This window comes from Protopterus annectens, chromosome 15.part0 (assembly GCF_019279795.1).
Source record: "Protopterus annectens isolate FY-2018-M chromosome 15.part0, PAN1.0, whole genome shotgun sequence".
Classification (NCBI taxonomy): domain Eukaryota; kingdom Metazoa; phylum Chordata; order Ceratodontiformes; family Protopteridae; genus Protopterus; species Protopterus annectens.
In genome coordinates this window covers 275,947,266-275,971,931 of record NC_056749.1, presented here as the reverse complement: position 1 = coordinate 275,971,931, position 24,666 = coordinate 275,947,266, and the positions used below count along the sequence as shown (strand labels likewise).

At 39.1% G+C, this 24,666-nt stretch overlaps 1 protein-coding gene across 4 annotated transcripts in view; it reads right to left on the bottom strand.

The window, feature by feature from the left end:
• Positions 1-24,666, bottom strand: part of NHSL2 (NHS like 2) — a 1,843,971-nt gene that overhangs the window by 619,149 nt on the left and 1,200,156 nt on the right. The window contains exon 1 of one of the 4 annotated variants that reach the window (XM_044057042.1): positions 2,235-2,614. The exons of the other annotated variants lie outside the window; for them this stretch is intronic. Within the exon in view, the coding sequence (XP_043912977.1) occupies positions 2,235-2,295 (61 nt within the window). The 5' untranslated portion in view covers positions 2,296-2,614. Of the gene's footprint in view, positions 1-2,234; positions 2,615-24,666 lie in introns of those variants that run through there. 4 annotated transcript variants of the gene reach the window in all.

Genomic DNA, 24,666 nt, shown 5'->3' with positions numbered 1-24,666 from the left:
TTTGCAGGGGTCTACTTCATAACATTGAAATTTCATAACATTAAATTTCATAACATTGAGACCATGACATCAAAAATTCAAAACATTGAAAACTCAGAACATTGAAATTGTGCTTCATAACATTGAAAACTACATTGCACAAGTAAATAATATCAGCTCCACCTGCAACACCACCTAACAAACACAATTTCTACTACATTTTGCACTACAGTGGAAAAAAGTTAATTTCCTAACCTCATACAGTGAGGTTAGGAAATTCACTTTTCTCCACTGTAGTGCAATCCTGGAGTTGATATATTTAATTTAAGGGGGGGTGTAGGGGGCACAGCCCCCACATGGGCAGTGCAGGGGGCTTGCCCACCTGCAGAAATGTAGTAGAAAGCGTGTTTGTTAGTTAGGTGTTGTTATAGGTAGAGAGGATGTTATTTACATCTGCATTGTAGTTTTCAATGTCATGAAGCACACTTTCAGTGTACTGAGTTTTCAATGTTCTGGGTTTTCAATGTTTTGGGTTTTCAATGTTTTGGGATTTAGATGTTTTGGTCTCAATGTTATGAAATTCAGCATTATGACATTTCAATGTTATGAAGTAGACCCGTTTGCAGGAGGGTAGTGATTTAAAAACAATCGGACACTTCCTGTTCCAAGCAGGAGGGGCCGTGATGTAGTGTCAAAGAAAAAGAATAGAGATTAGACTACCAAGTGCTTCTGGGGGGAGGCTGTACTAAGCAAGAGTAAGAGATGATGTAGTTTGAGAGACAGAATAAGAGATCAGTGCAGTTAATGTCAGGCAGGTTAAAAGATGCATTAGAAGGCAATGGTTAATTGTGTCTGTGGTACTGTTTATATCAGAGCAGACAAAACACAAGGAACCAATGAAGACTGATGATGACAGTGGGGGTAAAATGATGGAAAAAAAGGGTAGGAAGTGATCTCCAATACAAAGGACAGTATAAATGGGCAGGTAAAACCGTTTTCCAAAAAGATAATGCAAAAATGTGAGGCAAAAATCTGGATATTCTGCGAAAATCTGGCCGGTTGAGAGGTATGCTATGTAAATCCATAGCTAAATGGCTAGTGATATGTGCATAGCTTTTAAGAGAGAGAGAAGGAAAAGTAAAGGATAGACTTTTTAAATACCTCATGGGAATACATGCACTCCTAATGGGTACCATTTCTGAAAAACAGAGCCATGTGAGCAACAAATACAATATGCTGTGCTACAGTCTTATGAAGCTTATGAAGTTCTACTCCACAAAACAGGTGGTAAGATCTTGAACACTATCCTGGAAAGGTAGGAGGTTAAAAACTATAACAAAATTCAAAAATTAATGGAATAAATTTAAGGCAATTCTTATGAAATGAGTAAAAAACCAGGAGAAACTGAGGGCTAAGCATGATCTGATGACTTCTACTTATCCAGGGCATAAGGAAGTATGCAATCTGAGCTGGCTAAGAAGCTCTTTTATGCCATCTAAAGCTACCAGTTCTATGTCATTCTGTAAGAGATGCATATATCACATGCAGATGTTTGCAAACAACAGAAGTAATAAACAAACAGTACACACTTTTAGTAAGCAACAGCTACATATCACAGCTTGCAATTTTGAAAACAGAAATGTATAAAAGACACAGGAACTAACAGTTACACAACATACGTGATATTCTATAGATCTGGAGATGTTTCCAGAAAGAAAGAGAGAGAGAGTACATGGCAACATGCATTGAGAGTGTAAAGAGAAATCAAGCTAATGAATTCAAGACAAAGCTAAAACAAAACTGCAGATAATGCAATGCCTTATACCCTTGTTGCCTCTACTGCCATAACTACAAATTCTACAGGATGAGAGTTGTGCTCACTAAGCAAAATCAGCATTTCATGGTTAACATTAAATGTATACAGGCACTTTACTTATGGAGAAGTTAGGATGGGAATGCTAGACCTGTTCTCTGCAGTGACTGCTTTCTCAAAATTGTTTTCAAGTTGAAGGTGTGCACTTTAAGTTTTTCTGTGACGTCACAAGACCAATTTGCCTTGTATATTATGAATGCTGGACAGTTACTCCTCGATGGATTTTTTACTGCCCTGAATTTGCTAGCAAACTAGTGTAAAACAGGTGACCAGTTATAGAGCATTTTTTTTCTTTTAAAGAATACCGCCTTAGAGCTCACTTGTGCTTGCTGTCTGAAATTAAGAACCACAGTGGGCTAGACATAAAATCATGCTCTGATACCTGTTGACAGTTTCTTCTTTGGGTGCATCTTCTTCTCTAGCTTGTGATGAGAATTCCCCATCACCTTGCCTCTGGGTGGTATTGCTTCGCTTCCATCCTGTTTGCACTTCCTTCCTTTTCTCCCCTGCTCTATGTCTCTGCTGTCCAGGACCTGCTCACTGGCTTGGATTTTAGCCAACAGAAAAGCTGCTGTGTGTAGAACATGGTGAAAGAAGGTATTTATTTTTGTTGCTGTTGTGGTTGTTTTCTTGCTGCGAGGAGTTCCAGTGGGAAATGTTCATGTCAGATTCAAGAAGCAGCGGGAAAGAGAGAGAGAGAGACACACTAGCATATATGCAGAGGGAATGCGAGAGGTTGTGTGTGTGTCTATGGGGGATGTTGTACACTAGTATTTTAGCTTCTGGAAGGAGAGGGCTGGAGGAAAAGGGAGGAGCAGCAAAATCTGAGGGCTTCCCTCTGATCACTGACGCTGGTGACATTACCAATGGAACACAGCAACTTCAGCTCTAGGAACCTTTGTGACATGACCTTGCTTTTCTTCAAAGACAAACAGAAGGAGGGCAACAGTAACACATGCTTACCAGCCATCTATGACTTATGCTGTACTCCCTGAGGATTTTACTGCCACATTTATTTTAATCCGACTGCACATTACTGTCTCAGTCTCTGATGGGATGGAACCGTAGGCTGAAAGTAATGCATAGTATTAAAATAGACTGTTTTTATTTCATAATTTATTTTCAAATCATGGTGTATTAAAGGCTGTGACATTTCACTTTTTAGTATGCAGTTCTTCAACATCCTTAAATCGCTGATATTAGGTACACAGACAACGTACAGGATGCAGATAGGGTAGAACAATGCCCATAAACTGAGGTGTACTGATCCTATCCCATGTCTTACTGTATAACTTCATAGATGGGTTTTCAGTGCCGCACATTTAAAGAAAGTGTAATTAACATTGTTGTAGCTTTAAAACTGCTTTATTGTGAACTTTTGTTCTACAAAGTAAACAGCCATGCTGCAGCAAACCATGAACCCCAGCAGAATAAACAGGTGGGAGTGAACAAGTAGAGAGGCCCTTTCTACTTTTTTTTTTTTTTAGTTCAGTATTTCTTTGAATTGTGGGGGATGATTGATCCATTTCAGCATTGTTTAAGTGGATGCAAAAAATTAATTTTGGAAAAAAAAAAGAAACGCGTCTAATCTCCTTTTTGTGAAAAGTGTGATTATCCCTACCTGCTGTACTGTACTAACTACACTATTTCCATACAGCACCAGCACTACTAGAGGTGATGGCAATTGCTGTACTTAAGTAAACTACAGAATCAAGACAGCTATCAACTACAGTTTAAATGCAACAGCAGGCATTTGTATGCACAGTACTAAAATTTGATGTGCTCATCTCCAGCTACAGTTGCCTGTCGAAAGCATCATGCTGTTTGCTGAATCTTGAGCTCATGGCTCTAAGCTGATTGGCAAGTGGATTTATAGCAGATGGAAAAAGTTTTGAACAAAGTCATCTTTAGCTTTGGAGTTCACCAAATTAACTGCTGATGTAAGTTATAATGACACATTCTGAAGAGACAGTGTAGTATGTTAACTTACATCTCACACTTGCCTTGGTCGGTTATTGTCAGCATTCCTGAACAGCAGGTATCATGGGATATAATATTTACACTGATATCAAACAGTTTTGCTTCAGACGGTAGCATGCTGTCAAGATCTGTCATTGTGTCATTTCTGAACTGTAATGTATTCTGACTTCCTTTGATTCATCCTGCATGTATTTGTAATTCCCTTTGGAAAATTTGCTTCAGTTCTTTCCTTGCTAGTTTTGCACTTCATAGATCGGGTAAGTAAATATTTGCAGTGCATACATGCACATTTTTTTTAAGTCTTCTTCTTAAAAATGGCTTGTACAGTCCATCTCCTTTTAACATAAACCATTGAATGTTACATGTCAGATATTCCCCTAATTATTTCCTGACTCTTTCATAGTGATTGGGTGTAAAATATCTGAAGCAGCACAAGAGGAAGCGTTAGCCATTACAAACATTACCTAAGACTGCAGGTGCTTATCAACACCAAAACTGCAGCCATTTGTTTAACTGCAAGGTGGTGATGATGGTATAAGATAGAGAACCATGCATTTTGCTTCTCCCTGGTGAGATTCTGGATGTCAGTGGGAAATTCCATTAGCAATCATTCCTGCAGACCTTAGCAAGTGGTCAAGCCTGTAGTCCAAAACAAATTAGAATAAATGTAAGCAGTTATTTTAATGTGCAACAACAAAATCTTCACCACCAAGAGTAAAGTCACAACACTCCGTATAAATCCAAAAGTGAAGCAGCAAAACATGGTGGCGACCAACATGGCAGCCATTTGATAAATAAAATATTTATTTGGACACAATATAGTAAGCGCTTTTGCATGAAACAACCATGCATCATCAGACTCTTAAAAATACTCAAAATCACCACTATTTAAATGCACAGTCAACCATCTAATTGCATCAACTGTCATAACAACTAATTGCAGTCAGTAAACAATAATATATAATCCTATTTACAGCTCATCAAAATCACTGCATGAATTACACATCATTATAATGGGAGCAGCATACTAAAATCAGCATAAAATATTGCTGGAAAAATAATTAACAGGAGATTTATTAAATCCCTCTCAGATTATCTGAAGGGAAACAACAGGTTTTTCCAAGTCTACTGCTTCCAATCAGAGAGCCGAGAGATTATCAGAGGTCCCCAAGTTGGGAGAAGAAACGTCGAAAATATTTTAATGACTGGAGCAGCACACCATCACTCAAGAGTTTTTGGACTCAAAAGAAAATGACCTAGTGTATAACATATCTTCAGTAATTTTATCTTCTGAACAGTTGCAGGTCTTGTTTAAAGGCCATTCTTTTATTCCTGCCACAGTCAGTAATTTTACTGACATTGTTCTTGATTTGAAAATGTTTTGCAGAAATTTAATGTTAAAATTTATATTTTTGAAAGGTGATGTTTAAACTAATATGTTTAGAAAGCCTAGTACTTATGTTCCAGGTTTTCATACGCAAGTTGAGGCATTTTTGAGGACATGTGAACACGATTTTTTAATAACAGTAATACTGTTTCAAGAAAGATGAGATTTTATGATTTGTCTGCCAAGGAACACAGGGCCCAGAAAGATCTTCAAATGAATGATGAGATTACCATCTGCCCTGCCGATAAAGGTGAAGCAATAGTGGTTGTAAATCGAGCAGACTATGTAAAAGCAATGTATCCATTATTGTCTGATTAATCTACCTATCAACCTATCAACGTTTAACTCTTACAGATGTAAGAAAGATTATCAGTGAAGTATATAATGAATTAAATGATAGTTTAGCTTGTAGACATATCAGCAAGGAATTATATGATTATTTCTTGATTGAAACGCCAGTTCTACCTTTGATTAAAGGTTTGCCGAAAATACATAAATGCTTACAGAATCCTCCTTATAGATGGACTTGTATCGGGTGGCAATGTCTACAATGATTCAGAATTCATAAAGTTGAGAACAGTACAAAGGACTCACTAGTCCTTAAAAGCCAGTTTAATTTTCTGTGAGTAATGTTTAAACCTTTCTGGGCACCATAACTAGTGCTTTGATACTATCAGACCAGTCTGCATAACATTGCCCAGTTTGACCAACCCTATGTAAAGTGGCTTGCCACAATAAAGAATTGCATTGCATTTTGCACAAGTGTATCCATATTTATTTGGGTTATTTAAAAAAAAAAAAAACTTCATAAACTTTTTATTAAAATCATGGGGCAAATAAATTCAACCTTTCGTTGTATGATGCCATCTAAGATGGCTGTCTATAGACTTTAATGGATGCCTTTCTTTGCATGTGCAACTTTCATCCATTAAAGTCTATGGATGCCTCTCACATTTTCCCCTGAGTTGACGTCACTCAGATGAAGCATTAGCCTTAAACTTCAGTGTCCACAGTGTGGGGAAAACTAGTTTTATGAAGGTTTTATTTATTTTTTAAAAACATTCGCCAATATAAAGAAGATGCACATGAGCAGTTCAGTTATACACCACATATGGTGGCATAACAGACCAGTCATGAAAGTATGACAAACACTAACTTTACTTCTATTTCAACAGGCAGAGGCTTTTCCAAAAATCCCTAGGTACATGGAGATTCTGGAGACCTTGTCTACTTCTTTCTTGTTACAACTGTAGCATAACTTAGAACATACATCAATGTGGTGTCACGTGATTAAGGACAGAAATTTCCTTTCCTGGTCTTTTCTTATGGAATGACACATTACAGTGGGATGACATTAGAGTTATTAGAACACCATTCAGAGAATTATGTTTCCTCCTTCTGTGACAGATTCTTAAAGTAGTGTCTCTGAATGCTAAAGGACAGAATGCCCAAAATGGAGTTTCATATTAAAGCATCTCAAATATCAACATGGCAGAACTGTAAAAAAGGAATGCAAATGTTCAAAAAGATGGCATTTTTGTATTTGAATAGCTGGAGTCTTGGGATTTAGCTGCATGATTTTTTTTGTCTTACATTTCATGCTTTTGTTCTACTGAGCTCCCCTTGTACAAAGAAGGCTCCACCATATATCCATCCCAATAAAAAATATATATTGGTGTAGGTAAGTAAAACCTAGACAGTCATACTGCCATTCTCAAAAAATTATGGAACATTACGTATGGCAAATAGATGAAGTTCCTGAATTCAGACTGCCTATTGAATGTGTAGCAGTACAGAGTCATCAGGGACAGGCTTTCATCAGTGTCACCTGAAGCATTTGCACTACTAATTAACAATGACTTGCGGAACCTAGAAGATGTAGCGTTATGTACCCATCTGACAGCAAGTCCTTTCATAACAGCCAGCACAGGAGTTTAAGAAAGTTAAAACTTACTGGGGTGGAATCCAAATTGATGACATTGGGATGGAACAGTTTAGTTGATAGGAAACAGCCAAAAGGAGCTGATGACATGACAAGTCATTGATTAGTGGGATGTCAAAGGGCTCTATGCTGAACAAGCTCTATTCAGCATATTTGTTCCAGAGATCACATTGGATGCCAGAAAATAAGGACTAGTGTGGCTACAGGGTTGGCAGAGGGTAGAAGGTGGAGTTCAGTGCAAACAATTGCAAATATATGCATTTTACTGATCTGCAGCAACGGGCCAAAGAATGATGTACAAGTTCAGAAGGCTATACACATCTGTGGGGAAAAATAAGGATGTAGTCTAGGTGTTTTATTACACAGGCCAACTCAGGCTGTGTTGTATACTGACATAGCCTAAAAGGACGCTGGCACAGACCATCAGGAATCCAGATGCTGTCTTTCTATTTTTGCCTGACACTAGTAAGGATTCATTTGGATTTTTATTTTCAGCTGTAGAAAGCAAACTGACAGATGGACATGAAGCTATTTGAGAATCTGCACTCAAGTGTTACCAAATGGTAAGAGGGATGTGAGCATAGGCTGTGAAGATTCAGGATACAGAGAAGTATGTACTCTGGGAATGAAGGAAAAAGGGAAATATGACTACACCACATTATGAAGGAAAGAGTGACTGGAGAGTACTGGTGAAGGATGAAGGCAGACAAACATGAGTGGCAAATTGAGAGGGGAAGATATAAAATGTAATAAGGAAACATTACTTCACATAAAGAGCAATGCAGTTTATAGGTACCGGAGACTGGTGGATTAAAGGACGATGAAAGGGAGGGCAGATATAACTGTTGGGCAAAAATAATAGACCAAGGGACATCCTCCATCAGTATATACATGTTGATACATTCATGCACTGTGTTACAGCGGCATGTCATGTGCATCTGTACAACAGGTTTTAGCATCATTGCATGCTTGGGATTTAAGGTACTATGGCAATCTGTGGTCACTTCATTCGGAGTATGTTTAGTCACCATTTTGTGATTGACAAATTTTCCCATAATCAGAGCACAGTGATATTTTGAAATTATATTTAGACAACACATTGTATAGTATGCAAAACCATTCCATTACAACAAGCCTGTCATTTTTACAAACAGTATTCTTTGGGGTGGGACTTTATATATTTATTTAAGAACTTTATAGTCACATCAGTTCACCTGACCAGGACCCAGTACAGTGAAGTCACAGAGTGAAAAGCTTTACAGAAAATGACAACTAAATTTCCCAGCTGCGGTATCTTGCATGTAGAGTTTGCATTTCCTCTCAGTATCTGCAAGGATTTGATGAGTCATCTTAACAATGTGCAGATAGATGAAATGGCAGTCCTACAGATTTACCCTTAATACTGTGTTTGATGTACATGTGAGAGTACGTATGTGTGTCTCTCTGCATTATTGTCTATGTGCACATGCATATGGCTGTGTTTAAATCTGTATTTTTGCATTCCAAAATGAAATGGCATTCTGTCCAGCACTGTTTTCTTTGCTTTACATGCACTGGGACAGGAACTATTCCCCTATGATCATGACTGGAATAAAGCAGTCATCAAAAAATCAATTAATGAAAAATAACACCGTAAGAAGAATATAACAAATAAATATAGGTAACAAGTAAGTTAAGCATCAGTTCCACTACATTAGGAGGTGAATGGAATATTCATTTGCTTCATCACTACTAAACATAACGTATCTAAACTGTGAGTAACTACAAGTGTAACACACACACACACACACCTATGCATATACATCTCTGAGTGAGTACAGGTATACATTTATATATAAACAGCATACCTCTCGGCTATACCTGATTTTATACATATCCCAGAATATAACAAACATTAATTTCTGCACCACTTTACTATACAGTATCAGAAGGCATAAGTATGGGTCGCGAGGCAAATACCTCCCACATATTTGGGGGGGGGGGGGCTGTATGGTGGCTTGCCCTCTCCAAAAAACACGCCTTTTAATTTTTTGGAGTTGAAACTTCTACCAGTAGTTACTTAGGGACATGTAGCTAAAGTGTACAGAAGGTATTTTAAAGACTCAGCTTATAAAGTATGTGACTATCATAATATACTTGTATCCCACAAGGTGATTTCACAACTACTGTGAAAAATCAACTTGTACAATATAGTTAAACCAGTGATTGTATTACTTTCAGCCATCTACCCATTCATCCATTTCCTTTTTTTCCTCCCCACAGCTATCAGTTGACATCACTTCCTCTCCTTGTTCACTGCACCTACAAAGCTCATTTTAGCCTTCCCTAGGCTCAACTTGACCCACATCTAAGGACAGTGAAGAGATTAAGGATGTTGGAGCAGCATCATCCTGCTAATGCAGAGTGTGGCCTAACCCCCCCCCCCCGAGACTGAGGATGTATATGCACAATTATCCTGCTAATGCACTGTGTGCCCTAACCCCCCCCCCCCCCACACACACACACACACACTACCGGGAGACTGAGGATGTTGGTGTAACATCACCCTGCTAATGTGGAGTGTGCCCTAACCCCCCCTACCCCTGGAGACTGAGGATGTCAGCGTAACATCACCCTGCTAATGTGGAGTGTGCCCTAACCCCTCATAGCCCTGGGAGACTGAGGATGTTGGTGTATCATCACCCTGCTAATGTGGAGTGTGCCCTGACGCCCCTACCCCTGGGAGACTGAGGATGTTGGTGTAGCATCACCCTGCTAATGTGGAGTGTGCCCTAATCCCCCCCCTCCCAGGAGACTGAAAATGCTGGTGTGGTATCACCCTGCTAATGTGGCATGTGCCCTAGCCCCCACCCCTGGAGATTGAGGATGTTGGTGTAGCATCACCCTGCTAATGAGGAGTGTGCCCTAATCCCCCCAGGAGACTGAGAATGTTGGTTTTTATCACCCTGCTAATGTGGACTAACCCCCCTCCACCCCAGGAGACTGAGGATGTTGGTGTAGCATTACCCTGCTAATGTGGCATGTGCCCTACCCCCCCCCCCCCGAGGAAACTGAGACTGTCGGTATAGCATCACCCTGCTAATATGGAGTGTGCCCTAACCCCCCCCACCCCACCCCAAGGAGACTGAGGATGTTGGTGTAGCATCACCCTGCTAATGTGGAGTATGCCCTACCCCCCACCCCCACCCCTGGGAGACTGAGGATGTCGGTGTAGCATCACCCTGTGGAGTATGCCCTAACCAGCCCCCTAGAGATTATTGATGTTGGTACAGAACCATCATCCTGCTAATGTGGAGTGTCCCCCACCTTCCACCCCACAGTACAGCAGCCTTGCAAGCTCTATAATCATACATTACATTTATTTACCAGACACTTTGTATGACAGAAATAGGCAAGTTAAGAAATTAAGCAGATTAAATACTGGCATTGTTAAGCATAACCCAGATTTGTATATCAAAGCTAAAGTAGTAGGAATCCATTTGAGAATCACTCCATAGTTTTCTGAAATTTTCTGCTTATTTTAGGTGACACAGAACAGTTATTTTAGTGTGATGAACAGACAAACTTCATAGGTTGCACCTGTAGAGGAACACATTAAATCACACTGTTGGCTCAATAACCCTGACTGCAACCCGCACAATCTGGGGTCAACTAGCAATATGGGTGCTGGAGGGGTCAATGGTGATGAAACAGGAATGATGAGGCAATGCCTACTTGCCTGTATTCTGGGGGCAGAGAAAAATGAAAAATATGCTATGGAAGCATGTTTTTATCTGTTGCAGGTGGGCATACAGATTGGCAACAAATGAGCAAAAGCCTGGGTGAGGATCAGGAAGGGTGTTCATACAGACGTGGGAGGTTCTCCTTGCATTTCCTCATACTGTATGCCTTTATGCAGTGCATTACAAGGCAGCATGTCGAGAGGGTGCTAAACACTCCAACCTGCTCCAGCTGGCTGGCTCCAATATGATGGTCCTCCCACCTGTTTGCTCCATTCATAGGTGACAGGGTGCAAACACCAGGATAACCTAGAGGCTTATTCTATGCACACAGAGATGAGCCCCACCAAGGGGTTACACAGCAGGGTATGCCTATTAAAATTGCTCTAGGGCAAGGGCACAGAGAATCTGAAATCACTGGCCTCTGCAGCAATGTCAGAAGAACAAGTCACAGTAGGATTACAAGGACTACAAAAAAATAATTTACTGAGATGCTATATTAAGGTGGAGAAAATAAACTATTTTTTCAACTGTTTAAGAAATGTTTTCCAAGAGCCACTCAAATGTTATGAGATACTTCATCTATACTGCTGCTGTCTTTGTCTCCTAAATGGAGCACTGCACTGGAGCGTAGTCTGCCTAGTCTCCACTGAGAGCAGCCAACCTTATCTGCACTCACTACTAGTAAGGGGAGGTGCTGTATTTAGACCTCTGCTACACATGTTCTTTAGCGGGTATGTTCCCTGGTCCATGACAAATTGTCCTGGTACTGTGCTCACACATTTTGTTCGGCTAAGGGTACCTTCTTGGTAACCATGGAGTAAGGAACCACTAATAAATGACATCAGTTTCCATACTGTGACACCAGTATTGTACAGAATCCCTTTATACCTAGTTCAGAAATCACCTGCTGCACTGATACTTATCAGCAGTTTGCAACATTACCTTCTCAGGCTAGATTTGGATTTTTGTATAATGAATTTTCCTCAGTGGTTTGCATTTTAGCTTTCATTTCTATACTTCATTGCATAACTACAGAATGTACATTTCAGAAATAAGGCAGCGTATATTTATATACAACCTCATGCACTGGAATATTGTAGCAGTAGAATCAGTCCAAAGTACATCATGAGACCTCATCTTTCTACATCATTAATGTAAAAGGGTGGAGGGTTCAACAAAGATGACTAAATGCTTCTCTGGTACATTTGTTATGAGCGACTCTTAGGGGCCTACAAGAAATGGATTCCAAAATTAGTGCTTCTGAGTAAAAGCCCATTCACACATGCAGCTAAAGGAAATTTTTGAGAAAATAGGTATCCTTTAATTATAACTCACAGCAGTTAACAAGTGGCACCTTTTATCAAATAAAGGTAGTTTGCAATATTTCAGTGGAATCTCTGCAGATATACGGTCACCTAGATATGATTACTGCATATTTAACTAAGGCTGTCAATAAATCATAACTCAGAGCAATGCTTGTGTTTTACATATAATTTAATTCTTAACAACAGCTGTCAGATGACATTAGCTACTGAGCTAATATGCTTCCCAGACTGCATGTTGCACCTACCAAACAAATCCTTTTTTGCACTCACTGGTACAACTGTCTTCTGTCAGCCTGCTTATTTGTGGACAGCCTGCTTATTTTCAAAGGGAAAGTTTGACAAAATGTAATGCTGATTTTGTACTTTTGATGTTCAAAATAAAGCTGAATGTCATTTGTATTTCTATTTTAATCTGTACAAAATTATCTGCTAATGATGTACAGGGCAGCTTTGTGGACGTTAAAAAGCATAGCTATGCAATACTGCAGGAGACAGTGTAGTACAAATGTAATTATTTTGTATTTGTCTTTTAAATAAGTAAACCTACTACACACTAGCTTTTCAAGAAATACCTGGAAGCATTGCTTAGATAAGCGGCTGGCTGAGAGTCACCTAGTAGGCAAATGGAGGCTGAGGAATCAAACTCTGGCCTACAAGATGAAACTTGCCAGCAGCTCATAAGTTTCCATCAAATTGTCAAATGATGGATGATAATGTATACTTTTCAGAGCTTGGAACATAAAAAAAGATAAGTAAATCAGCAAAAATAGGCTGCTGAAATCTTGAACATAGTGCATGTAAGATTCAGGGGAGTTTCATAAGTAAGATCGGTAAGCGTTTTAATTAAGATAAGCAAAAATGTGAGTTTGCATTTATCTGGTATCTGTCCTTGGTAATAAGAAGTCTCTCAACACTGTTGGCTTAAATTTGAAACCACGCATTATGAGACTGTATATCTTTACATATGGTAGCTATTAAATATATATAGAACTTCTCTTGGTAATATTACAAAATAACGCAGTCTCACAATCTCCATCTTCATTATACAATGTATTTCCTTAGATGTTGCATGTGTACTACTCTTCCAGTCAGTACTGCCTGTAAAGTTAATCACACATTCACACAAATACACATGCACACACACACACACACGTCCACACAATACTTAACGTCTTTCTTGTAAAAGCTAGTAACTTGCATATAATAAAATACCATTTCCTAAGAAGGAAAATGAAGGTTACACACCTGGCTGTGAAGAATAAGGTTTCCATAATGTGAACAGAACATAATTCAGATTCAGAAGATACTGTATATCTACTCCATGGAGCCTTGATCCTGTCTAATTCATAGCTTGTTTTTGACACCACCACTAAGTGTTAGTTTTGCCTGTCTAGCTGTGAATAATATGTCTCATCCACACAGCTTAATCCCCACTGTCTAAACATGTACGAAACAGACATATTTTTTTAAGTGGGAAATAGATGCAGGACAAACTAGGTATGGCTCACTGTCTTTATATGTGACCTGGGCTCTGTAATATAGTTAAGAGATTGCAGTCAGAAAGTCTGCAGCTCATAAAGGTGGAAAAGAAAACTCTCTCTACAGGATGTCACCAGCTATCAACTCATGGTTGTAACTTCAAGATTTATTTAGTTCAGTGCATATCTTACTGAAATGAAGCTGACCAACACCAAGGAGACTAAATGTTCATTTTACCTGTACTGCTCTTATCCTAGGTTACATACAGAAAGAAAGTGTGCAATTTAATGAGTCCTGGCATGCTACGTGGTCGTGACTAATTTGGTATAAAGACAATATGTGTCATTTTTTTCCTGTTGTTACTGAGGGGACTGCACTGTAAATATGCATCACAGGTTCCCCACACTGAACACATTAGTTTTTCCTGGTTCACTCAGCACAGGAGCTCCAGTTGGTACTACGGGCTTATACCATGAGTCAGTAAACTTGTAGTTCCTGGTGTTACTGCTTCCTACCATGACTCAGTACATTAGTCCTTGTTGGCACTGCTGGTTTCTAATATCTTTAGAAACTGTGACCTTTATATTATCTTCTTGCAGCTTCAGAGGCAGAAATGACCTCTGACTTCAGTTCCCTGGCACAGCATTTTAACTACCAGGTGTCTTTAACTCTAGCAGTTGTGCAGGTTGCAGACCCTAAACTTCATTAAATACATGCCCTGGTTTTCTTTTCCCACTAACAGTTTGAAGAGAACAAACAATCATTTCATATGTGGGTCTGCATGATCCTCATCACAGATGGGGAAGGTTGGTGTAATGGCTAGGGTGTTTACCTTACAGACACAAGGTACATCGTTTGATTCTCGCCTTTGATGGGAAATTGGCTGAGTATAAAATGGCCCACAAGGGCAGCTAGCCTCATACTTATGAATTTATGAACAAGCAGGAAGAAAATGGAAGTAAATAGCACGTACCTGACTAGGAAACCAAGATATAACAGCACAGAAGAAGGCCTGAGGAGCTTTCAGACTAATAGGATGCACTGAGATAGCAACATAATAAGTAATGTTTTTACATGGCTGAGTAATTTAGAATTAAGTAATTTAACATGTATTTCTAGGTTCCAATAGGATTCAGTGCTACACAGTTCGCTATGGCATCCTTCAGGAGGACAATATCTGTCTAGGCAGTAACGGTCTCTTCTTCTCCTCCAGAGCTGACCGTCTGGTAGTTGTAACCCATTTGTCAACCAGGTGCGATAAGCATCATACAGAACTTCACTTGTGCTCAATATCATCCTCTGACGAGTTGTATAATAGAAGCCTTGTTCTTGCCTTTGTTCCACTTCTTGAATTTACCAGAATTATTTGCAGTGTGTTATATAACAGTTTCACAGAGTGCTACCAACAGAACATACCCAAATTCTGTATTTCCTGTCTAATTATTTAAACCTCATTTTAAATGTAAAGTAAATCAAATAGGAATTTAGGTGTCAGTTTGATAACTGATGTCCAGTGTGCAGCAGTTAAATGTTAAAACTTTAAAATCAAGATCAGGTATCCATTTCACTGGTAAATCTCATAGCCCAGCAAAAATGATTTTTGATCTACAGTATCTGATCACATAGTTACTTGACTCATTCTTTCTTTCTTTCCGTCCATCTTTCTATCTCTCCGTCAGTGTATAGCAAGCATCTGTAAAGGAATAATGTATTCTATATGGGAATGGAGCATTTGTATATACATTATGCAAGTATTCATTCAGTGCAAACCTTATTTACTATTGTATTTGTTCATTAATGAAATTAACTGGTCCAAAGGCCTTTTTCAACTATGACCTGTGGCAAAAGGCAGATAAGCATACTTAGAATACAAGTTAGGATCAAGCAAGCAGCTTAAGACCAATTCTTTACAAAATATCCTCAAAAAACAACCTTAAGGTTATGTTGCTAAACGCTAGGAGTCTAAATCTGAAACTGCTCTGACTGGAAGCACTCCTCACCTTGGAAGATGCGGACATCTGTGCAGTCACAGAGACCTGTTTCAAGGCTGCGGAGAGCACTCCAGCCATACCGGGATACAATGCCTTCCACATGTTAGGACCACAAAATGAACATGTGAAGACTAAAGGAGGAGGAGGAGGAGTATCAATATTCATCTATGATAAATACACCTCCTGATTGGTTAAACAGAATGATTCCCCAGAGTTACTCTATGTGCAAATAACTATAGGAAAGACCCATCTCCAGGTAACCACCAGATATAGCTCCCCCTCCATGAACCATAATATCCACACCACCTACTTGGATCTACTGGAGTAGCCAGAAATACAAGCAAACACCTGGTTACGGGTGACTTTAAGTACCCATCCACAGATTGGTTAAATTATACGTGTACAAACACACTCACCCAAAGGTTCTTGGACTTTGTTAACTCAAATGCCTTGAAGCAGATAGTTGGAAGCCCCACAAGGGCCCCAAACATTCTGGACTTGGAAGAATAGTGCACCACCACAAGTGTGTGACCCTCCCTGGTGAAGTCTGATCATAAATCGATCTCTTTCAAAGTAATGATAGCATCAGCCCCCCCCCCCCCTCCAGGAGAAATTAGGCTACAAATCTTCTCCAAAGCCAACTACAGCCTCTTATGAGAAGGCATTAATAGCTTCAAAGCTTCTCCCTACTGATGGCAAGGACACCTATACTGGGATATACACCAATGCATTGCATAAGCATCTATGCAATTGTATTGACGTAGCCATTCCTGATAGGACCAAAGCAAGATCCTCAAGAAAAGCCAAGCCTGCCTGCTGGACATCCACCATAAACATGTTATATCATAAGATTAAGAAACCTGCCTGGTGGACATCCACGATAAACATGTTATATCATAAGATTAAGAAACCTGCCTGCTGGACATCCACGATAAACAGGTTATATCATAAGATTAAGAAACCTGCCTGCTGGACATCCACGATAAACATGTTATATCATAAGATTAAGAAACCTGCCTGCTGGACATCCACGATAAACATGTTATATCATAAGATTAAGAAACCTGCCTGCTGGACATCCACGATAAACATGTTATATCATAAGATTAAGAAACTGCTGTCTGAGCAAGAAGGAATAATCTCAGAATTGGAAGCACGCCCTTCTCAGCTTGAACAAGCAAATAAGACATCTTGTAAAGTCCTCTAAAGTTAGCTGCAAATCTAGATTAGCATCCCTAGCGAAGGATAATCATAAGGCATTCTTTATCTGCATCTGAAACCTTAAAGGAGAAGCCCAGATTTGTGCTGAACTGGTGGTGAATGGTTACATAACTGAATCAGTGGAAATAGCCAACCTGTTAGTGGACAGATTCATTGAAAACTTCTCCCCCCCGTCCCTGCAACATACCCCAAAACATCCCTACCACCTATTCTCCACCTAGTATCTATAATTTTGATTTATTTATTTTATTTTATTTATTTTATTTTACATTTGTTTACCGGGATAGTCCAACTGGATACATGTCTATTTTCAGCGGAGGCCCGGGGAGAAAAGCTCCACATAGTCAAACATACAAAAGGTTACACAAGAAGTTAGAAAACAATTAGAATACATAAAAAAGTGGTAATATACCTTATGTACATTGGTATAGAAGTGTTTCCTAGTTCTCATGGATAGACATACAAAGGTTACACAAGAAGTTATAAAACAATTAGAATATATGAAACCGAGTAGTAATATATCTTATGTACATTGGTTTAGTGATGTTCCCTAGTAGGGACTCACAGTTCTTATGGACAGATGCAATTACAAGTAAGATTGGATACATAGCATGGTGTTGTAATTAGATGTTATGATAATTACTGATTATGCTATGATAATTACTGATTATGCTATTATTTTATAACTTAATCTGGGTTGGTACATGAGCATAGCCAGTTCAATTTGAGATACTGTTTGAGGTTTTTTTTAAGAGACTTTTGGAGGATTGTAGGGTTATATAGTTTGAGTTATTAGCTTTGTGGGTTTTGACCAGTAATTTGTCGGCTGACTGTAGGGATCCCAGGTTGCTATATGGCTTAATAATATTTATAAGAGAGGGGGTTATCTTTAGGGTGGTACAGAACTTTGTGCGCTATTAAGAGTTGATTGAATTGAATTAAGCTGGGCAGGTCTAGCCATTTTAGTTGTTTCAGGTTCTGGCAGTGATGGGTTCTATAGGTGGAGCCAGTGGCGAATCTGGCAATATTGTTGTAGTTATGGGACAGCTTACTTAGTTTGGTTTTATTGAGGTTTGAGAGTACAGGTGAGGCATATAAAAGAGTAGAGAGTAAGTGTGATTGGGCAATTTCAGTCCTAGCCGGTGGAGTTGAGTGTCATGTTTCTATACAGTGATCCAAGCTTCTTATTGATGGTCTGTATGGTTTTGTTGACCTGTAGGTCAAATTTGAGATTATTGTCTGTGATAACCCCTAGAAGTTTAGTGTGTTGATCTGGGGAGACAGTGGTGCCATTGTTAGATGTGACAGAGAATGAAAGTGTGGCAGATCTACTAGTGGGGGTGAAGAGTAGAAGTTTAGTTTTATTGGGGTTCAGTAGAAGGCACTGGCTGGTGAGCCAGTTCTCAATAGTGTTAAATGTATTTTGGGTTAAAATTTGAAGTTCGGATGGGGAGGTGGCTGAACAGATGAGAGTGGAATCATCTGCATATTGAATACAGGTAACTTTAGGGATAGCAGTGTGATGATTTTTCATAAAAATAGAGAAGAGTAGTGGGCCTAGTATGGATCCTTGAGGGACAACACATGTGAGAGGTAGCTGACTGGAGAGTTTGCCCTGCCATAGTACTGTCTGTTGTCTACCAGTTGGTAGGACTGGAACCACTGGATAGTGTGCTTGTTGAGGGAAATGGATTTTAGAGAAAGAATGAAAAGTTCACGGTTGACCAAGTCAAAGGCTTTTGATAGGTCAAGGAAGGGGGCGGAGGTTAGCCTATTGTCATTTCTCTTATTGTTTATGGCATTAGTAAAGGAAAGAGGGCTGAGGTGGTGCTGTGGTATGGCCTGAAACCATGCTGGGAGTTGGATAGTAAGTTATTCTGTGTAAGGTATTGCATTAGTTGCTTGTGGACGCATTTCTCCATTATTTTGGCTAGTGGGGAAAGAATGGCAATGGGTCTATAGTTGGACATGTCTATTGTACAAAGAGCAGGTCTTAACTGCTCTCTCTCCAAGGCCAAAACACAGCTTCTATGGGACCTGACAACATCTCAGGCTGTGTTTTTAATGGTTTAAAACAGGAGTTAGCAATACCATTGGTCACTCTTTTCAACCACAGCCTAAGCACTGGTTTTATCCCTGCTGAATGGAAAACAGCTACCATCATCATCTTGCACAAGAGGAGTGCATCCACTGCCCCGGGAACTATAGACCCATTAGCCTAACCAGCCTTATCTGCAAGGCCATGGAGAGAATCATCATGGACCGTATCAACAAGGATACAGGAGACCTTCAAACACTTTACTTGACCCAGTTTGGTTTTGTTAAAAGGACAGCCTGCCTGTTGAACCCGGCAAAATTCTTTGAGATGGCCACCAAACTCCTGGATGAAGGCAAATATGTGCATGTGATCTACCTAGACTTGGCCAAGTCCTTTGACACAATCCCCCACTCAGGCATCATTGAAAAACTCACCCAGTTGGGGGACAACCCATATACTGTCAGGTGGGTTGCAAACTGGCTCACCAACAGAACATATACAGTAAAAATAGGGGACTCCACCTCCACCAGCAGACCCGTTGCCAGTGGTGTTCTACAGGTATCGGTGCTGAGGCCCCTATTTTTTGGAATCCACTTCTCAGAAGTACAGGCAAAAACAAAAGGTCTGTGGCTGAAAAAGTTTGCTGATGACTGCACACTGGGAGCAGTCATTGAGTCCCCAAATGATGCCAACATTCTACAAGAAGGCTTATGCAAACCAATGATTGGTGCCAAAGTCATGGTCTTAAAATCAATGCAAAAAATGCATTATCATCCCCTTTGGCAAAGGCGATGTCCCTGCATATTACCATATTAATAAAAACACTCTAAGCTCTAAATCAGTGGTGAGAGATTTTGGCACACAGGTTGACAGGAACCTTACTTTTGATCACCATGTCTCCACAGTGGTAAGGAAGGCCTTCTACATTGCTCTCTTCATAAGCAAGGGCATAGCTTCCAGAACAAAAGAGGTTATAACCCCCTGTATGCTTTCCTCATCAGGCCAATAATAGAGTACAATGCTCCCTTTGGTATGTACCTAAACAGGCACCTGCTGCAACTGGAGACCCCTCAAAGGTACCTCACAAATTTCAGGGTCATCACATGTCTTATGTGGACAGACTGAAATCACTCTCACTATACTGTGTATCGTATAGACTACTCAGAGGCAACCTGTGCCTTGCATACAGAGCAACCTCTGATCCTGCCTTAATGGAAAATACTGCACATTTGTAAGTCAAATGGTACACAACTCACTCGCTCTAGAGACCTTAACCTAGAATGTGACATCAACAGGAATTGCTGGAGAGACAGTTATTTCTCCCATAGGTTGCCTGTCCTCTGGAATAAGCTTCCAATACAGGTTAAACAGGTTCCCTTGTTAACCCTTTTTAAGAGTAACTTGGACAACTGGATGGGAAACAAAAATTCAACCCAGGGGTTTCACTGGTGTCTCTCTTGGATAGGGGGAGTCTGTGCTGATTTAGATATGCTTATAACATAGAACATATCTCTAGACCCTTAAGTGAACAAGGGTTGAACTTGGCTAGTCTTGTAAGGGCTCTAGGGCCATTAGCCAAGTAACCTCCTATGAACCTATGAACCTATGAACCTAAGGAAGTACGCAGTTAGATATGTTAAAGCTTTTGTTCACATTTTTTTCCTATTGTTTATACCATGGCATACAATGAGGCAGCACAATGACTCATTTAACCTCCACTGGTTTGCATGACCTGTGCCCCTGTTTTTAATTTTCTTCATAAAGGCTCTAATTTCCTTATTAATATCATAAGGGATTGACTTAACATTCATCCCAGTGATGTGGGGGCAGGGAATGGCATGGAGATACATCCACAAACTTTACCTACGGTTGGCATAATGGTGGAGGTATTTACCTTGAAGACACAAGGTTCAGGGTTTGAATTTCAAATGGAATAATTAGCTAGGCTTAAAATGGCCACAAAGGGATTTCGTCTAGTACTAACTTATAAACTTAAATGAACACACCACTGTTCATGCATGGTACCTATCTACTGACGTCTATGGATATAGCCAACTGTTATCCATGGGATAATGTCACTTAGGGATGCATTACATTTATTTGGGCCATGGACATGGACCACCAACCATATAGTAAAGGACTCATGGGATTTTTTAGCTAGATTAACTCATTCTATTTGGCAACCAAATTTAACTTTGGTTACTATAGATGTGAAGGACCTCTTCACCTGTATCCCCAGGGAAGAGGGTATGGAAAGGTTTATTAACAGCATTCTTAGATGCACTGAATATACTTGGGATAAAATCAAGTTAATAGAGGAATTTATGAGTCTAGTACTGGACTATAACTTTATATATTATGAGGGGGAATATTTTAGACAAAACAAGGGGGTTGCCATGGGCACTGCTTGTGCCCCAATTTATGCTAATATGGTCCTTTTAGATTGGGAGCATGAAGTAATTTTTAGCAGCCAATACATGCAGTACATTAAAAGATATGTATGGTTTTTGGACGATGTATTTATTGTATGGGAGGGGGATAATACAATTATCCCAGATTTTATTCAATACATTAATACATCTACCTGTTATTTGAGTTTCACACATAAATATAGTACGGAAGGTATCGCCTATCTGGATACTTATATTACTTTAACATCTAATGGTTTTAAATCAAATATATATAGGAAGGAGACATTTAGTAACACATACCTGGAATACAATAGTTGTCATCCTGTAAGGTTAAAACATAATATAGTTAAGGGTCAGTGTATTTGTGCTGCTAGAATGACTTCTGATTACAATGAGATGGTGATGGAGTTGAATACAATAGGAAATATGTTTAAACAGAGGGGATATCCTGATTATGTGATCAAGGATGCTATTGAGTATGTTGGTAAAATGTGGGGAATTAAATTCAAACCTTTATTAGGAGTAGGTATAGATAATATAGGCATAACTAATAGTCAAGGAAATGCTAGGGATTTTCATATGGCATGTATTTTACCTTTTAGTAACTATACTGAGGATATAAAACATATTATTAAGAGAAATTGGAATATTTTAAAGGGTGATGATGCAATATTCGCTTTAGTTGGTAACGAACCTATGTTTGTTAACAGTGTGGGGTATAATCTTAAGAGTAAATTTGAACATAATGTAGTGAGTTTAAAAGGACAACAGACTGGTACTCGGAAGTGTGGTCATTGTAATCAATGTAAGGCTATTATTGAGGACCAAGATGTGCAGTTACACAATATAAGTAAAAATGTCTTGCACTTTTGTCGTGGCAATTGTGACACCAAGAATGTCATATATCTGGCCCTGTGCACTTCCTGTCCTAGTTTTTATGTAGGACAAACAGGGAAAACATTGAAAAACAGGATATATGAGCATTTGTATGCAATAAAGAAAAGGGATGAAAATAATGCCCTATTTAGACATGTGCGGGACAGTTCCAATTGTAGTACTTTTAAGCTTGCAATATTAGAGTTGGTGAAGGTATCACAAAGAGGTGGGAGTTTTAAGTATACTCTGGGAGAGAAAGAAGTCAGATGGAAAATACTTTTGAATGCCACTTCACTACCACGTATTAATGAATACATTACGATCAAACCTATATTACTGAATAAAGTTTGATTTATGTTAGAGAGGTTCATATATATATATATGTTTATATAAGTATATATATACTTATATGTGTATATATATATATATATATATATATATATATATATATGTATAAATGTGGGTTTGATTTTTTGAAGCACTAGTTGTTTTTTGTACTACTTTCACTATTATTTTGAAATGGAATTTGCAGACTCTTATTTTTTACTTATTTCTTACTTGTTAGATGAGCTGTTATGTGATTGGTGTATCAATTAGTTTGAATGATGTATAAAAATGAATGGATTTGCAAGGACAGTGTTCTGATGAAGTCTAAGTTATATTAGATGAAAGCGCTAAACCTTGACATTTTTATTGATTTTTTAAAATAAAGTATCTTTTAACTATAGTACTAATTATTTCACCTAACCAGTGGATTATGTTGTACTCGTGCACGTTGAACAGTACTACCACTGCCCTTCTTTCCTTCCTCAATAACATCAGCAAAGCCTGTGACTCAGGAAATATTTTAGCCACCCTTCTCCTCGACCTTTCTAAGGCATTCAACACCATTTCCACAACCTACTTTTGTCTAAACGCTCCCATCTCAAACTCTCCTCCTCTTCCCTCAGTTGGTTCTCCAGTTACCTCTCAAATAGGCAGCAAGCTGTCAAGTGAAATAACTGCACCTCTTCTTACCTTGACACTTTAACAGGCGTCCCCCAATGCTCCATCCTGGGACCTTTACTATTTAACATTTTTATTAATTACTTCCATCTCTGTATACCAAACACTAAACTAGTCCAATATGTAGATGATTCTGCAATCATCTTCTCAGCTGGCTCTCTTCCTGAACTCATGCATGCAACAAAGTCACCTTCAGCAACACTGAGACATGGATGCTTAATAACCACCTTGCTCTTAATGTAGCAAAAACAAAAATTATGATCTTTACCTCATCCAAAAGTACCAAATTAGACAAACACTCCTTCTCCATAGTAAGCTAGAACATGACCCCCCCTATTGAAGTAGTCCCCCAGACTAAACTCCTTGGTGTTCACATCAATGAACAATTCAAGTTTAATGTTCATCTTCAAATCAACGTAAAGAAAATCCATCAGCAGCTCGGAATGCTCTATCGTCATAATCGCTTTTTAACTCCTTCATCCAAGCTTTCTTTCTCTAACACCTACCTCCTTCCCTCCCTCACCTATGGTGCCCCTTACCTTATCAATCTACAAGTCACACTTCAGACAAAACTGGCCTCCTGTTACAATAATATCACAAGTTTGCCACCAGTTCAAAATCCTCCTGTCACTATTGTGTCTCCTTACAGTCCTTGAATTGGCTAGAACTCCCCAACTATCTCCTGTACATTCAGCTTCCTATTGTCCACAAGCTTATATTTAAGCCAGCATAGTGCCCCTCTCTGTCCTCTATCCTTACCTTACACCTCGCAGATCAAACCCTTAGGTCCAACAATCAGAATCTCCTCAAGGTTTCCAAACCCATACGTATTCCTGGACAACTACTACTGTCCCTTTCCCTTGCACATAAATGGAATTCACTTCCTCCCCATATCCAAACCACCCAGAACCTATCCTCTTTCAAGACTCCACTCACATCTCTCCTCCACTTGGGAATGCTCCTGCTCCCACCCCTCCTAATCTCACCATCTCAGATTGCTCAGAACCTGTTTATCATTGCAAACTACTATGGTACTGCAACACTGTATAAGATACTTAATCTTATTTTGTATACTAGAATACACCAATAGATTCAGGGATTTCTAACACATTTTACAACATCTGATGATCCTGCTTATTAAATCACTCTGTATAATTCTATACTACTTCATAGTGATTTTGATTGACTGCATTAACTTTTGTTTTTTTTTTTTTTGTCTTTTTCTATTGACTGCATTATCTTTTGCTTTTAGTACTTTTCTATTGATTTTATTAATTATATTAATTAGTTCTTGCTGTGTTTTTGTTTTTCATGTCTGTATGGAGCTTTTCTCCCCAGTCCTCCATTGAAAAAGGGTTCACTTCGGCCTAATAGACTCTCTCGGTTAACAAACTGCAAATAAATAAGTAAATAAATGCAATTTGGAGGCTGTGTGAA